Genomic DNA, 18,385 nt, shown 5'->3' on the forward strand with positions numbered 1-18,385 from the left:
ACTTTGTTAAAACAAAAGGCCAGAGAGTTCCGGCATCCTGAAAGCATGCCTGTATATGAGTTCCGAGAACCACCTGAACCAGATCTGAGTCTCGCGTCTAAGAAATATTGTAACGCCGTGCATAAATGTCTTAATACCTGGATCTCTGAGTTTTGTTCTTAATAACTTTGGAGATATAAAAAGTAACGTGACGGGTAAAACTAGAAGACCAGGTCTGCTTTATAATAAAGAGTTTCTAACTTAGAACCTAGGTTAAACTCAATAGAGGGAGTCACAGCGTGTAGCTTCACCTCGTAGAATACGGTTAAAGTACCTCTTTCGCTGAAAAAGCCTGCTTGCGCATTCCTTCGTCAACGAAGTCGTATGTCTATTTCATTAACGCGGATACGTCTTACCTACCAGACGGTACTTGAAATATTCTCCCCAGAATCTTAAGCGGAGAAGGTCTCGAGTCGTTAAAAACAGCTAACAGCTGCCCATCCAATTTTTTTGGATACCTGGTTTTTGTCGTTCGTTATCTTCGTGTATTCGTCCGAGAATTAACTATGATTTGACATTAAAGTGAAACAATGAGCGGTCCAGCGATAGCCTATGTATGTCAGACCATCCTATCTACTTTACATCCCCTAAAGGACATGGATCGACTCACTTTAGCAGTGTCCTCAGACATGCCTGCCTCATTAAATATTTAAATGTCAGAAACTGATCATCTAGGAGTTACACGATGATGGCACAAAGAGGACCCAGTGCAGGTCTAAAGCACAACCATGATATTATCTTGCCCAGGGCCTCATGGGACTGTGAAGTTACCCTCTGGCGAAGTACACACAGTGTATTTAATTACAATACAAGAAACAAACGATCTGGATTTTGATAGGATTTTATTGCAGAAATGCCGGAAATGCGACGAAAAATTTACATGATGCGATCATGAATGTCAGCAACTAGCGATGAGTTACTCCGATTTATTTTTCGAGATCTGAAAATGGTTATGAAGTGAGGGTGTAAAAAATCGTTAAGTCATCATAAATCAATTGTCTATGTATTAAAGCCGGCCAACACACGACATATCTACGCAGTTTTTCTAGAAAATAGCTTGGATAGAAATAGTGGAATAGAAAACGGTGGATGTATCTGGGAGTTAAAAATAAGTTCACGTTTATTCAGTTGTCACTAAACCAGCATCGATGCTTATGCCTGTTGCGCTAATGCCAATGAGTAAACAAAAGTGACCATTTTTCTAGTTACCTGGGTTGTGACTGGAATTTGGGGAACCTGGTGGATTGGGGACGAGCGCTCGCGGCACTCCTGCAGCGCACCAGAGCCGCACATTGAGTGATGCTGCACAGCTCCCTGTATGTATCAACAATACGAACGTAGACAACGCGTAGAACATTAAAATAACACCGGTATCGTTATAACACTTTAACATCGAGCACATTGAAGAGAAAAAAATATTATGTAGTTGCGGCTATCTAGACTATCTCGAGTTTTCAACATTCAAATTGACCAGTGCTCGTTAGATCCTAGCCACATGACGCACGCATTGACGCAAATATAAGATAAGATACTATAAGAAAATATATAAAAATATTTAAACAGTATTTATGCAGAAATGAGCTGCCTTGCTGTTTCGAGCTTGCATAGCGATTTTGTTTCTTATTTGTGAAATCAGTTCAGAGCGACATCATCACCTATCATTACCATTATGAGTATCACCTGCTGTTGTGTGTCGGTAGATGTAACGTTCCGATTATTCCACAAGGGTATGCCTAGACAGTAGCTAAACCAAATCAAACTAGGATCGGACGGCCGACAAATGGAGCCGGCATTATACGAGTAAACAAAAAAACAATCAATGTTTGACGGCCTTGCTAGAGTACTGACTAGTTGGAGGTCCTAGCCATTTAGTGACGCTGAATCGATACGCATCGACGTAAAGCAGGTGCTCACTTGTTAGAACTGGAACATGAACCTTTCTATTTTTTAAAAAAACGATTTATTTTAGTCGTTATGGTTAGTGGACCATAGGGAAACATACCTATTAAAGCATTGTTTAAGAAATATTGTCTCGACTACAAAGATTCGGAGTGTATACAATAAGGAGATGATAATAGAAATCATATTTTTTACAGGCAGTAGGAAGTTTCCTCGGTCGAAAAACTCTTCTACTTCAGCCAGTTCCGATAAACGATAGGTGCTCTTGTCGATACTTCAGTAAGTTTCAAGTTTTCAAGTTTCAAGCATGGTGTCTAGCGTAACAGATAATGGCTCGCAGCGAATTTTTCGCATGCAGGTCTATTGGTTTATCGTATCGTCATCTGTCTAAATTATTCGCACGATCGTGGTTTTGTTGGTCTTTTCGAGCCTGTTCTGTTTAGGTAATTTTTTTTAGCAGAAAACCATAAGCTCTGTTTGAACTAACGAATTAAGTCAAGGTTGCCATCATCGGATCGACATTGACACCGGTGTTTTCGACTAGTGCCGAACAGCGACCCCTCATTGTAAGTGCTGTTCGTTGGCCGTAATGCAACGGGGATGAAATGTGAAAACATCCCGTACTACACACCGCTCTGGCACATCTCCATGCGATTCGTATCTCCACAGGTAACAGTGAGCAAAGATATCTCTACGGTAGTATCGATTTGCTTTACGGTTCATACAGTATCCTCCTTTATTTACACAGATTATGTAGTGAGTGTGTCATTGAAGTGATGATTTCTCGTCTCTTTCGGGACCCATAAATGGCGTGACTTGCGTTATAATCATTGTCTTTTGTATATTGCGTTATAGTCGGCACAGTGTTGTACTATTGAGCCATTTTAGATGTTCATAAAACCTCTATTACGCATGCGAAATCTGTGTAAAATTCTTAATTATCATCAAAATACATTTCAAATTCTCCTCTTGCCCAGACCAGCATATAGCAGGTGAGTTTCATGCCGATACGTGGACCCTAGAGGTTCCCGGCTGACGTCCGCGACAACCTTGCAGAACGTGACTTGTTAACGCGTGCGTATCCGAGTGCAAGCAAAGTGAAATATAAGGATCTTGAAAAGCGCGCCAATGCGATCTGTCTAACGATGGCGGTCACAGCGGCATTCAAAGAGCGGCTTCTGCTATCAGTGATGGCGGATAGTTCAAGGGCGCCACAGATAGACTCTAGTCGAGGATGGCACTTAGCAAATGTCTTGAAGTTACTGCATCACTGTACCACGCTGGTCGCCTCCTGTACGGGCTCCATTCGCAAAGGGGGCTTTAGACAGCCTTGGGGGATATTGTGCGTCCGGATTAGCTTGCATTTACCTGCCAATCTATATAAAAAGACTGGGTGGACCAGTCCTTCATTAATACGACGTATGTTATTTATTAGGTCTAACTGCTCGTAGAGAGAACCGTCGAGAAAGGTAGCTGGATATCAAGCTGGGTTCGACTAAACTCAGGCAATATATACCGTGGAATTTATGTTTCGAAGTAATGAGGCAGGGTCACACGTAAGCCAAACAAAACATACTTAAAAAAAACACGAATCATGATGCAGTGCAATAATAAAGTCATTACTTCGAATGAAAGTTTTCAGGACTTCGTTAATCCCGGACGGAACGCAAGTATTAATAAACCAATTTCATTTTGCCCAATAAAAGACACTGCAGCGTAAGTTGGAAACAGGGCGTAGACAAGTAGAGAAATGCCACAAACTATATTAAGCTTCCGATGACATCGAACCGGGTAACCTGTTCTTGTCCTAAAAATTAAGGCTGTTTTAACGACAAGGTTAGTCCTATTCATAGAAGCGGACGATATCCCTGATTACAACAAAGAAGACGTCACGATGTTAAGCAATATTAAATATTTGTTAACTTCACCGGAGCGGATTTTGAAATATGGCTAGGGCGGTAGTCTTCTCGTAGATCCAGAAGAAGGAAGTTTATTTTTTAGGAGACTAATTAATTGCTCATTTCTCATTATTAGCTTAGATAAATTAGATAAATAAAACGGCAGAACTTACAAAAAGAAAGCCAACAGAGACGGGCTCAATGAATGTTCTTTTTTTTTTGATCGAGCTTCTTTCCTAATAGGGATTTGGCGAAGGACCGATGCGGGCTCTAAACAACGATGACGTACCTAGATTTTTTCTAGTAAAGTACATGATCAGAGCAGTCAACTTGTGCGACGTCATTCGTGACTACCTTGGGACAATGATACATCTAACGGGAGATCAAATTTGCATTTTCTAGATAAAAGAGTTGGTGAGGAACGTACAAAACAAAAATGATAGTAGTGATCTAACAAAGAAGTGAGGCGAAAGCTGCTCAACTAGATTGAGTTGCGCAGGGCTCCTCGGCAATTATCTCTGTTCTCCTATAAACCCATACTTAGGTAAATACAGCATTGGTAGCTTACATTGAGATGCACATAGAAATTTTACATTAGCCATATCCGCTACCCAAATTATCAGTCTTAGAGCTAGTAGATCACGCCGCTGGCTGTGCATTCTGTCTGGGTTTAAAAGTATCAAGGATCGAAAACTAGGGGCGGGCTGAAATGCAGGTAGAAAGCTTAAATGATCGGTCTCATATGCAACTAACTTTTCACTGATAAATCTTCAAACGTCTGTGCATCGTGCTTATATACCCGATACGTAAATAACACAAATGCGAAGTTTCTCCTATTGTTTGAAACACTTCGTTTTCCACCATACAGATGGACAAATACGCTGCTAAATTGCTTACAACACAGTGAAGTCTGCCCGCGGTTCTACCCATACCGAATACGCCCATCGAGAACCCCTTTATCCAACTCTGATACTTAAGGCAGTTAGCTAGTCATCTAGTTCCATTCCTAGCCTCGGAGCGCCGGGAAAAGTGCGCGAAATCACCAAGGGGCCAGCCTAGTTTAAGTTACTTCAGCTGAGCAGTCGCCGGTTGTCTTTCCGAAAGGACATGAGGGGAAATTGCTTGGTGCACAGTTTTACCCGTTGCTACCTTAGAACCTTCGAGGCAAACTGAAGGTTATCACTCAAGCGGCTTGTCATTGGTTCAGGCCTAGCGCGCTATCCACTAATAGTGCAAATTCGACGGCGTTGATCGCCGTAGCAATTTACGCACTGTCTGCGATATTCTATAGCTCTTACATGAGTCCCTTGCCCATCAGCCGCTAGCAAACCTGTACATATCTTTGAAGGTCGCACCTTATCCTTTACAATCCACTGATAACCAAACGATCGTTCTTTTTGATTGGTGGAGGTATCAAAGTCAACAATAAGTTGATCCGGGCCGGTTTAGAGCCGTTTGAAAACGGTACACTGCTCGTAGTTTAACGTCTTGCCTAAATTGCCACTGCGGGCGCAAGTACATGTTTTCGCGAGATAAGACTCTGACGGTAAAAATGTCTTACAGCTGTCCGGCTTATAGCTCCCTTTTTTAAGTAGCTACAAAAATAGAAATGTTTAAATAATATATATATACTTTTACTTGGCCGATTTGACGCCGTTCACATGGAGAAAATTGTCATGTTTTGCCTTATTTCACAATAAATTGTGAACGATTAGATAGATAAGCGACCTAAAACAATTTTAGCTGCAAGTTTTCATTGAAAAATTAATAATCACTTTCTTTTTTATGAATCGAGTCGGTCATGTAAAATATGTATATGCATTCAGACGGTAAGTATTAACGTGGAGGAAGTACGTACATAATTGATGCAGGTTTCGTAGGTAACTCTGTTAAAAAATCCAACGTTCATTGTTAACGCTCGGCTGTTTTAAGTCAAAGAAATAGTTCTATTCAATGTAACATTAATTTACAATACAGTAAGAAGCTTACTTAAAATCGATCTTTAGATGTACCCACTTTTTTTAGGAAAGGGCAGCTTTTGTTCGCGACGAACCCTCGAGCGACCGATGGGAAAACAAAATGGCGGATCACGTAATAAATCGGGAAGTCCGCAACAAATTGTGACTTCATTGAGCGTAAGTAGTGGCAACCACAATGAAGAAAGTCCCAAACAAACTGTATATGCGAATAACGGCGAAATCTCGTTCTATTCAAATTCGTAAATGAACGGCTTTCACTTAAACACCGGGATCTACAGAACAATCTGTAGGTATGGAGACTGTTGAAAATTAGGACCAATGTGTTATTTACTTTCAGTCCTATCTGCAACATGGAGATGTTCCATTGTACTTTACTATTTGTATTGTATATTGGAGACAGCTAGAGACAAGGCAAAACTCTTGCGCGGATAAAAGATTCGATTTCTATAGAAAAAAATACACGATCGTGCAGAAGACCCGTAAAATGCTATGGATAGCCGCGACTGACATTTATTAAATAACTGTCTACTTTAGTGACAAACGGAAACGTTTTCAGCAACTAGATGTGTGACAACATCATGTTACATACTAGGGAATAGAATACACAAACCAATTTAAGCAAATGGCAACTGTGACACATCAACGAAGATTACTGACGTCCTGTTTCATATTCAACGCCACGTAGAAACGTCAAGGCTAGGAAGTTCATAAGCCGACTCCACCCTATCGGGACTATGTCAACCTTACTGTTTTTCGGTAGTTGTCTGATTTTTGTCGCTGGCCTTATAAAAACTCAACGCTCTATTGTCACGCGAAGCGAGCACGTCTTTCTCATATGCAAATCCAATTAGACCGAGCTATTGATACTGATATGATTTGCTAAAGGCCTCTTCAGTGTATGTACGTCGATACACGCCTTCTAGATAATGGTGCTACCCGCCATAGCAACTCGTATTGCTTTTGCCAAGATCATCTCTGCAATTTCGGATCAGTTCGTTATTAAATTCCTATTGATCGTACTGCTCAATTTGCATGCAAACGCGCACAGATGCACTGCTAAGCTCGTTAGAAGCCCCTGCCGCCCAGTCCTTTCGAAGTCAAAAACTTGTTCTTCTTTTCCTTTTCTCTAACCCTTCTCTCATTGCTGACTTTGCTATAAGTACTTTCGCCCCTTGCTCACCCCCAGTATTGTTAGGAGCAAAGACTTGTCTCGGATAGTTGTTCTCCTTTCTCATACAAGGCCGTCACGGCTATATAATTGTCTTCCTCGAAGCCCTCTATATAAACTGTACGCATTTACTCTCTGCCATTCTACAAAGCCTACAGCAAAGGAACAAAATCGGTGGAATATATCTGGAGAGACTGAGGTGGTAGTCTGCTCAGATATGGCGGTGCTGATTTTGATTCGAAAACGTTTCACTGGAAAACTAATTATCAGTTTCTTTTTCACGGATTGTGTCGGCTATGTAAAATATGGGCGTAAAAACGCTGAATCGGTAGGCAGCTGCAGCAAACCAGAATCAATCAAGTAGTGGATCTCTGCAAAAAAGACTCCAGCGAGCCAGGGTTATCACGATACAGAAGGAGGCAGGACGTGATGAAAAACTACGAGTAAGCGAAAACAATAAGATCAACCAGAGAAAACTGAGCGGATCGAGTATGACCGAGCTAGAATTCAATTAATAACCAGTGGGTTGGTTGTCTGCTGTCGTCGGTTGATTGGAACATTGAAAAAACGCAAAATGTCCTGTTCTATGCGCCTGCTTCTTGTTCGTGGAAGGCAAATATATTATGGTAGAGTAATGAACTAACTAGGTAAACCAGTTGCTCACAACACCCGGTGAGCATCACGGAGGTAACAGTTAGTGATACTGGGAGCTTCGCAGCGGCGAACGATGAGAGCGACTGGCGGAGCTCACGAGTGCAGGATTATCTAGAGCTATAAAGATACGGATGGAGATTTCAGTATTCTGGTAAGAATGGCCATATAGAAAGAGCATATTCCGGCGATAGTTTAATGTGTAATGCACTTGTCTGATAATTTTACGAACACATGATCGCCAAGGTTAGGATTCGCGCATAAACACACGGTTCGTTTCCTAGTGGGAGCCAGCCCTCTGACGGAGTGTCAAACGTCAATGCCAAATGTAAAACTACTCTAGGTAGATGCAGCATGTCTTCTCGATCCATATACGAAAATCTGAGTATACAGACATCCGGCACAAAAAATACGAAGTAACAGTGTGCCAACGCTACCTTTCCCAAGTAGATTAGACAGGAATGAATTTAGGATAAACTAAAAACGGAAAATCTGACCCAAAATCGTTATGTAAAATGGCCGTGTTGAGCACCATGCACTTATCTTTGTATCTCCGTACGTCTCGCGGCAATAATTTCTGCACGTTACCTCATCAGAGGAGGAAATAACACGGATAATTGGCTCTCAATATTACACCAATTGTGATTTATGGTGCGTGAGAATCTTGACGCTTTTAGTGAAGAATTCATTTCCGACAATTCCTCGGCATGAGCCTATATAACTAGCGTAACATTTGATATAAAAGCTATTTCTATTTAAGACTGTTTCCCGTCAAATGCAGTATTAGGGCGTGTGTTTATACAATCGTACAAACACATATACAATATACACAATGTGTATACCGAAGCAGATTTTATATACTCTCTAGTGGATCACATATAATGTGACTGGGTCCAAAGGACACGCCATTTAATGAAGGTCTGCGACATTGGGCTGTACAGTGGCTTCTTGTTCTATTAACCATTAACCATAAGCGTCGAATGCAAGGTTCTGTGCTGGGATCACTTAACTACTATCCCTTCCATGCAAGATGCCTGAAAACTATAAAACTAATAAGGAGTTTTTCATTAAAATGATCACAGGTATTGTCATATGCAAGCCCATATGAATAGTGTTAAATATTGCGCTTGATACATACTATAAACACGGAGTGGGAGAAACGTTGGCTTACAATAGCGAAAGACGAATCAGAAACGATCCTCAAAAGAAGAGAGGAAATCTTATCCCGTTCTAAAAAAGTAAGCTTCTATTTGATACGGGTACCCTTTAAACTATGGTCAACGTTTTGCTAAATGCGTCATTCCTATCGATTTTTGTCGCTCTTGGTCGCGTTCCTTACAGTGCGTTCCTTACACACGCGCCTATCGCAATACAAGAGCGTTTTTAATAAGTATTTTACTTACACATGATTAGGAAAGCTATTGGCCCATTCATTCTTAGCATGAAGACAGGTCTATAATGAAAGCATAACATGCGTTTTCAAGCACGACTATAGGAATTTCATAATGGCGTTCATTCTACAGTTTATTCACATGTAAACACCAACGGCACGTGACAATAACTTGTCACGAGAAACATTATGTAAAGTAGATACTATCGCGGCCACCGAAGTGCGCTTGTATGCCATTGGCAGGGGCTGCTTCAAGCCGATCCATTCGTAGTTTGAAAACTATCCGAAAAATATCCGACTATCAGACAGCGTAACAGGCGAATAACGAAAGGCTGAAGTTCTCTTTCAATGTACGCTCAATTAATTTTCAGTTGTCTCGTCGTATTAATCGCAATTCCAAAGGCTTTTTGGTAATGCCCTTGCGCTTTTGCTCAACCTATAAAATAGAACTTAACGAGATTAGATTAACTAAGAGTCCTTCTGATATATTGGACCGGTAGCTCGTTACGCCTAGATTTTTCTTCATTGGATACAATTAGACTGCTTATCGGACATTCCATTAGTTGATTGAACATTAGCCCGTTCTGTTTATCCGTTGTTCTTCACCGCCGGTAACACCAGTTACGCTTCCTATTGTGAGGTTGCGAAACCGACTAAATTCTCACCCTAACATACTCTGCTCCCCCAGCTGATTATGATGGTGACCAGTGGAGTGTTTTTCTAGAATACAATTGACCTCTACGATAGGCGATCCATATTTTACTCAGAGAAAGTTGTACCTGGCGCGCCAGCGAAGGACTTGGCCGATTTCAAACTTTCCAAGTAAAGGCCAGCCGTTTTTTCTGCGATAAGCTTCAGTTTAGTGCTGGCAATGGCATTTGTGATATGAATTGATTTCATATGTACAGTTTACTTTTTGTGCACTAGCAGCGCTTTCCTCTAAGCGCGCCAATAATTAACGCCGCTTTGGCGGGCAGATGCTATTATTAACAATATAGAGAGCTCTGCTAGTCCAGTATCGCGCTCTGCCTTTAATCAACTATTAAGGCAGCATAAGGATTTCACCTAACAAGCCGCCACCTACTTACCCCGATCTGTTTCTTGGGTTGGTTCACAATCGCCACGACGGCAGCCAAGAAACTGCTGAACTCCGCGCACATCTCGCACACTTAAGCCTGTTCCAATGATACACAGCACGGACTGCCGACGGACCAGGTAGGTCGACAAAAGCCAGCTAAGTCACCAGCGGTAATGCCGCACGATGTTTCTCTGCGGTACTGCAAAGATTTACGACAATGCCCGTTGCGACTCGAACACCGGCCACGGATGGATACAAAATAATAGTAAACGCAGCGTTGCAGTCACGCTCACTAGGCCACCTGCTTGTTATTGTGACAGAAGCTCCTGCGACGCGTTTAATGCGGTTGCAATCGAAAACGACAAGACGGCTGAAGATGTAAAATAATACTCTCAGCCAAGATGCGAAACGTTGGGTAGACAACGTCACAATGAATGCGCCGCAACCAGCAGAGTCTCCGGGGGCACGCTGAAAGCAAGATGGAGTCCTCCAGTTGGGAGAGGGAACGCTGGCTAGAATGAAGTGAGGATAAGGGAAGCCGGTTTTTAAGCCCCTCTATCAACCCCACTTGTCCTCCGTTGCTCCGTTCACCCTTTTTCTTTGGTTCCGACCCACCGGATAGGACAGCAGAGCGGTGCCCCAGCTCCCGCGGTAAGTCGGCTCACCACGACTTCGGCGAGTTCTTGGCCGGACGGCCAAGAGAGGAGCAATTCGGAACTTTGGGAAGTATGCGCGTGTGTGTAAAATCGAAAAGTGTAAGGAAAAGAAAAACCGGAAAAGGTATGCTGGGTTGTGGAACTCCTGATAGCAAACTGTAGTAACTGCCGTAATGTTCGCCGTCAGTGTCGGTGGGAAAGGGTTGTTGGCAGTCGGAATTGCGTTCACATGTGAAGCTCTGAGTAGCAGAGTAACGCTGTTAGCTCAGCGCTCTCTTAGAGGAGAAAGGGGCGGAAGGTCTGAGAAGAGGTGTCGCTTGCGACATTGTAGACAAGCGGAAGAACCCCTCATAATTAAGGAAGAACTTCCGTGGCCGCCGGAACCAGCCCGTGGTATGGTCTGCCACCCAAACAGCAGAAAATCTAAAGGTATTGACTGAGTGATCTAAGCAGACGCGCGGCTTGTCTTAGAAAAAAAGACGGGTAAAGAGAACAGCCTCTTAAAGGGGCTGCTACAAAGGCAGAATGAGCGTAGGATGGCGTAACTTCCAGTAAAAGGGGATCCACCGCATCAATACTACTAGTCATCTTAGAGAGAAACAAGAGTACCAACGTCTTGAAGACGGAGAAAAGAAGGCGTAGAAAAAACGCAGTACAAAAGTGTGCAGCGGGAATATGTCCAACGCCCCTGCATAAAACCATGCCTACGCATAAGAGCGCCGGCTGGATACGTGTATGTGTGTGTACGTATACGTAAAGTGGAGTATCTTTTTTTTGCTTCTGAAGCTGATTGAAGCCACATGACTAATAAAGAATTCCAACTTTTCTGTTTAGTTTCACTTTAATCTATAGTAAAAAAAAATGATACTCGTTTAGTGATAGTTCGTCTGACAAATATGTAGGTAGGTACCTCCTATATAAAACCTTCTATATAGCGACACGGGTCATTTTTAGAGGAATGCTTATAGGAGAAAGTAGGCAAGATCTTTTAACTGACACGAATGATTTGTTTTAGGGATATCATCCACGCACTCAGCCAGTACATACAAGCTTGTTGCAAGATCAGACCACTTGTAAGACGTGCTCTCAATCCTATACTACTGTTTTCTTTCGGTGTTCTTGATGATGCAGTCTTAAGCACCCTAGTTATGAACGTCTTAATGCGGATGACCTGCGTCAACGATCCCAATCGTACAGAGTGTACAATAACTATCGATAACGAGCTTTCTAAAAGCAGTAATGAAAATATGAAAAAAAAAACGATTTATTTGATCGTCGAAAAAGTAGTTACCAGTTTTCTAGCTAGGTAGTTTTAAAGCCGCATATCTTAAGTCATAAACGTCCAAGACGCGCTATTGGAAGAAATCGCCCAAAGATGATTCTGTCAGTTTCATTCAGGAAATTTCGATGTGAAAGATGCTCCAGGCAAAGATCACCCAATTACGAAAAAAGCTGATGAAATTACTGCAAAAGTTGAGCAAGATCGATAGACACGTATTCATGACATCGTCAAGAAACTAAATATCCATTACCAAAGCCATTCGAAGAAAGCTGGATAAGAAAAAATTCAAAGTTTGATTGAAAGTCAGATTGACGCAAAAGAATCTACTCGATTATACTTCCATTCATGAAACTTAGCAAAAACGCAACGAAATCAAGCTATATGTAAATCATGAATGATGAAATGTGGATGGGATACGATAATAATGCGTAAATGAAAGATATGCTCCAAAATCTATGGCAAAAATCAGATTGGCTACTGTATGTGTTCGGTAGGATTAAATTTTCTAATTATCTATCTAACATAAATTGCTTGATTGATTTCGACTTCTACTGTCAACAATTAATAAGATTACAGCAGTCCACTGGAAAAAAAAATCGACGGTAATTAGTGTACAGAAAGGGCATCCTCTCCCGCTATGGCAAAGGCAGACCACATACATCTTTACCTACCTGGAAGATATCGGAAGAACTTGGGTCAAAAATTTTTATGCATCCACAATGTAGCCCAAATCTTGCACCATAAACCATAAAGCCACCATCTGTTTCAGTATCCGAAAAACTTCTCTAAGTGTGCAAATTTAATGCCAATGAAAAAATACAAGAACCGCTTGCTGCAATTTTTGCTTGGAGATCACAGAAGTTCCACAATGATGATAGAAAGGTCTAACCAGAAAAATAGCAAAACGTCACGCGTCAAATTGGCACGTATTTGGTTGATAATTAGTATTTTGGCTTAAAAACAATAAATCTTTTTTTACCAAACCAATATAATTGATTAGAAGATAATTGGCACATCAAAGAGTAATTTCTATATCGTTTCCTACAATCTTTGTATTGTATAAATTCTTACTAATTCCAAAACCATTTTTAAAGTGAGGAATTCTTCCTTTTTGTGCATGATATATGTTTTTGAACTCCAATTTGAGACTTAAGTTTTCGCGAATCTAAAAAAATGCTTCATTAGAATAATAAGTAAAGCTTCGAGAAGTAATTGTTACAGAAGTCTGCATGCCTCGTTCGTTCTAGCCTCAACCGGACCACATACATTTAATATTTAAAAGAAATATACAACCTACTTTAAAAAACCTACGAATGTAGTCGAAATCTGGGCAAAACTTGATTAGGTAAATCGGACTAGTATATGATAGTTCAATAAACGGGTCTTTTCCCTAAAGGCGATACTTTCGATTCTCGGAATACTCATAGTGCCAGAAAACCTAAACAAAGAATTTATTCTTTTAGTTCGAGCTCGTTTAGCGCATTAATTGCCCTATTTCCAGCAACGAAAAGACACATCTCTAAGATGAAAGGAATTGGAATTATAATTGGGTCAGTCGTCAGAAACCAGTGTTTGAGAATGTAATTTAAGAATTGAAAATCGATTGCTACAAAAATTCTATGCGCTTTGTGTTAGCGACGAATTATTAGTTTCTGCTCTTTATGATTTTTCGAGTTCGCCAAATTTGTAGATGAAAAGCCGATCTGAATTATGTTTAGATAGCGTTCAAATAGCAGTCATCATCACTGAGTAGTCATTGCGAAAGCCAGAGCATGTCTTTGGATAGCTAAAACCGGGAAAAAAAGTATATCTTTTGTGCTGTTCTTCTACAGACCTTGTTTAATCTCATAAAAATTATTTTTTCATATAATTAATTATACGAATTTATGCTGTGAATAGTTGTTTATTTTGCAGACGTGGCTACATTTGTTGATAAACTGTTTCGATATGCCGTGGATTCGTATCTAGTGGTGGGATATTTGTTTTCATAGAGCTTCAAGCTCACGGACTTGATATGATTAAAAAAATGAATCACTGTTAAATAATTCCATCAATAGAATCCATGTAGTTATGGACTAAGTAATTTGGCTGACGTGTTCACGGAACACTTTTAAGTGATACATACGACAATTAAACACACTACAAACAAATTAACCCCACAAGATTATGGCAAAATCTATTGTTCTGTAAAAAATGTTTAATTTATTGCACGGAAAAAGGTCCCTGGATTTCCATTCATAATAGCATGCCATAAATAGTTATACTTTTCATTTTCAAACGTTTTAGTTACGAATTGGTAAATTACCGCAAGGCCTCTGCCGTGTGACTCAAAACGTCCGCCAGTGCCGTTATCGCATGCTTTGCGATAAGACGGACTGGATATCGTTTTGCACTGACTAAATATGTTACTGTCATTCAATTAAGTTCGTATACTCTATTTCAAATGTTTGAGCACTTTCTATTCGACATTGAATCTAAATGGAGTTATCTATCGATTGCACTGTCTGAGGCAACAACCAGCTCTACGAATTTTCGTTCGTCCAATCTATTTTGTTCAGAATTTCTACCGCACTATCTTTTTTTGCTGTCAGCATCGAACCCCTTTCTTGCAGCCTTGATAAAAAAGTGCGCCTTTTCGCTCGTTTCTATCAATGAATAGTCACATCTTCATTTTCTTAGATTTGTTTGCTATTTTCAACCCGATCGAGGTAGAAGTGTCTTGTAGCATTCACGATGAGCCCGTTGCTAACTCTGTGATTCGCTCGCCACTTAAGCGAACAAAGCTTCGATATCTGCTTCCAGAGTAACCGGTTCATCTGCAGGCGAGAATCGCTTAACCGGTTTGCCTGAAACAAAAACACAGACAAAACGATCGACTGTTTCTATGCTTTTCTCTTGTAACGAACAGCAGTAACGCAGATGCATACACAGTGAAATAGGTGCGTACAATAGTTTATGTTTACTCTTGGTCAGCCTTGAGATATGAAATATCGTGTATATCATTTGAGAACTACTTCAGCAAAAAAGAAAATCTTAATGACAATAAGCGCTGACACCTGGAGTTTTGCGTGCTATTTCATGTGTGCAGATTCAATGTCAGTAGGGTACTGCCTATAGTCTAACGAAGAACGTAATCCCTAACCTTAGCTTACTGTTGGCGACATCGCCCATAGTGATAAAATCATGTGTAAATGCCACGTTATTCAATTAAACAGGATATCATTAACTGAAAAGCATGACCCGATCCGAATTTCGAGGAAATTCGTAATAAAAGGAGAGACAAAAGGAGAGAAGTATAAAAATGCAAATCCATCTGTGCTCTATTCCAGATAATAAAACAACCTTCTTTATTGATAAGAAATTTGGTGAAGTTCCACTTTATGGCATCGATAAGAAAGCCATGCTGCTCTTTTTTTAGATACACCCAAAGTGGTTCTGCGTGCGAGCCGTTCACGTTAATCTGCAACAAACGCATCACATATTAATTACTATTGTAATGCATATAAACTATTTTCACGCATACAATCCATGTGTAAAAACTAGTAATTTGTAATGCATGGACATTTATTGACCAACAAGCCGTTACATAAACGATGAGCCACATTTAGTAAATGTTACAAATGTCGTCTTCAAATCTATCTTTAAACGCTTCTAGGAACAGTACTTGACTGTCGGCGCTGTTACGAAGGGATAATTCTATCGAGGCGCCTTTATTCGCGAAGCAACTCCAGCTCAAAACGGCACGTAAGGCGACTTAGTTTCATCATAATTCGTCACCACGTTTGAATCTTACCGCGGAACAGATACCCCAGTCTAGCTTTATACGGCTCATAATATTGGTGCTATTAAATCATATGATCTCATTCAAATGCCTTTTCACCTTTTTGAACATGTCGAACGTGACGTTATACTTCAATGAGCAGAATTCTTTGATTTCTCGTTCATTTCCGGGCTCCTGTGATTTAAACTGATTGCACGGAAAGCCGAGAATAGCGAAGCCCTAAAATGAATTAGAGATTAATCATATTAAAATTCTTAATTTATCTAAAGACTCCCTAATTCTGCGCCGCACGCGCCGTACGATACAATCGACAATGCAGTCCTGCGAGTTTCTCTTCTTACACCGAGCTACAAACACTGGTTCATACATAAGTTTGTGTAATCTGTTGATAAAAAAAAATCGGGTATTCCTCGCATACGTACGGTCACTGATTGAAAGTGAAACAGAACACTATATATACACTACGTCGGCATATAAATCATGATGATCGCAGACATAAAATATCTTTTTTAAAAATTGTCGTTCACCAGAAATAGATCAGTCAACCACAGATACGATGATAATCGAGCAAACCGATTCGTAGTCATCACTCGTTATCATATGCGATGTCTAGCAAATAAATCTCGTTTGAACAATCCTACAAAACTTCAGATAAGAGTCGGTATTGGAGCACAGTACAATAACCTACTCGGTCCTTGTACTTCTGGTGTAACTTCTCAAGGCCTTCATATTGTCCGGTATAGCCGCACTTCGACGCGACGTTTACGATAAGTACGACCTGCAAGACAAAAATAATAACGATTTCATTATTATACCGGTGATGATGAGTCAGCAGTACAGTAAAGTTTGTCGTATTACGCGTTCATAGTGAATGTGGTTTTTCGAACTCACCCCTTTCGTGCAAGCTTGATATTTTCCTAATTTAACTGTCCATTAAAAATATTTAATAATTGTTTATGGATTCAATATAGTGCATTCTAAGGCTATTCCTTTACTATTAAACAACGATCTTGAAGGCAAATAAGTGTCCCAAAGAAGCCACTCGTAAATTCGAAAGAAGCGATGAGCGTTCTTTGAGTTGTTAAATGTTGCATAAAAGTCACTGAGTAAGCCCATTGAGTAGTCATAATTTCTAATTGATCTGAATTCGGTTGGTTAACATCGCCGCTAAGGGTATCGTTATTAACTGGATGTTTTGGTAGAATAACCTAGGTCTCTAATATAATAATCAGGCTCACTAATATGGAATCAGTCAAGTATGCTAAAGCAACGCCATCTACGTGATTCTCCGTGCGAAGAAATTTATGTCGATTTTGATTAGGAAATATTTTTACTAATACAATAATGCTCTTGTTACGATAATTAGATAGGTAAATTAGTTAGTTTAACTAGTTGACTTTTCGTGTGTGTGCGTTAGTCCTCGATTTGACCGAGCAGGTTCTGTTCGTGTTTTTTACTGCTGGTGGGCATTGAATCGGATGACGGACTGCCATTTTGGTTCAAACTAAAAAATGCTGAAAGCATATAATTATGAGATGACAGCTTTTTATATACCACTGTTATTTCCAAAACGCATGTGGAATACTTTGATAAAAACAAATTATATTTAGCAAAATCGAGAAAATCCCTGATCGTTACAGTTTTTCCCGTAAACTGCACACTACCAACTAAATGCATTTAGGCCATTATTAAAACCACGTTACTGGCTTCGAAAAGTGCTTATATTAAAGTAATTCGACTTTTTATACAAACAATTGAAGGCTAGCTATACTTTGGTATGTCTCCCCTGTCAAATCGACGGCCCAGCGTAAGAGTCTCAACTCCTATAAAAATAACCGTACGGTTCCTATTAATTGCTACTGTTCGTCATTACCGTTTAAGAATTTCATTCAGTTATGGTCCGAGAGAATGTCTTGTTTACAATAAGGAATTAACAAAAACCCAGCGAATCTTACGGACTGCTCAAAGAAGTTTGACTTTACCTTAGTTTCACTATGTATTATTGCTGTATTATTCTACTAATTTAGAATGTTTTTATTCATTTGTATACTTTCTTCTTAATGCAGTGAGTGAACAGGCTGTGTAATAATAGTTCACTGACCTTTCCCCTGTATTTATCAAGCTTAACTTCATCCCCATCGATGTTCTTTACAGTAAACTCGTAAATAGATGTCGCTTTTTTTGGATCAACTTCGGCCATCTCAAACAACTGGCAATCAGTGACAGACGGTTTTAAACTTCGTTCTACCACAAAGGTTCGCAGTAGGTTTGATTGTTCCTATTGCGCATTAGTGCGACGCGTCACTAACACTTGGATCGATCTGCTTGTGAAGCGCTTTTGATTCTTGCTAACCACGTGGAGAGGTAAGAAAAAAAAAACATCAAATCGAAAAATACTCGATTCTGCCACGTAAGTGTGTTTGGCAACAGTTCGTAGTGAACGATCTGCCCCGACACTAATCGACGGAAAGGAGAAGTCCTAATCCGCAGATCATTGGACCACTACTCTCGTAGGTTACTGCAATACCCTTTTTGCTATAGCTGTTGCTAACGAAAGTGGCTCA

The 18,385-nt window shown here is 40.3% G+C and overlaps 1 protein-coding gene and 1 long non-coding RNA gene across 2 annotated transcripts; both read right to left on the reverse strand.

The window, feature by feature from the left end:
* Positions 1 to 864: 864 nt before the first annotated feature.
* LOC111259648 (uncharacterized) lies at positions 865 to 10,560 on the reverse strand. The gene is made up of 3 exons (XR_002679750.2): positions 10,113 to 10,560; positions 1,249 to 1,353; positions 865 to 979 (listed from the first exon to the last, which is right to left on the reverse strand). It is a non-coding gene; the product is annotated as an uncharacterized LOC111259648 (long non-coding RNA).
* Positions 10,561 to 13,923: 3,363 nt separating this feature from the next.
* Positions 13,924 to 18,274, reverse strand: LOC111259647 (uncharacterized). Its single transcript, XM_022831819.2, has 5 exons — positions 17,923 to 18,274; positions 16,510 to 16,599; positions 15,921 to 16,040; positions 15,383 to 15,500; positions 13,924 to 14,886 (listed from the first exon to the last, which is right to left on the reverse strand). Exons 1-5 carry the CDS (start codon positions 18,019 to 18,021, stop codon positions 14,810 to 14,812), a joined length of 504 nt encoding a protein of 167 aa, XP_022687554.1. The 5' UTR covers positions 18,022 to 18,274; the 3' UTR covers positions 13,924 to 14,809.
* Positions 18,275 to 18,385: the final 111 nt, after the last annotated feature.

Source organism: Varroa jacobsoni, unplaced genomic scaffold (genome assembly GCF_002532875.2).
Source record: "Varroa jacobsoni isolate VJ856 unplaced genomic scaffold, vjacob_1.0 scaffold_355, whole genome shotgun sequence".
NCBI lineage: Eukaryota > Metazoa > Arthropoda > Arachnida > Mesostigmata > Varroidae > Varroa > Varroa jacobsoni.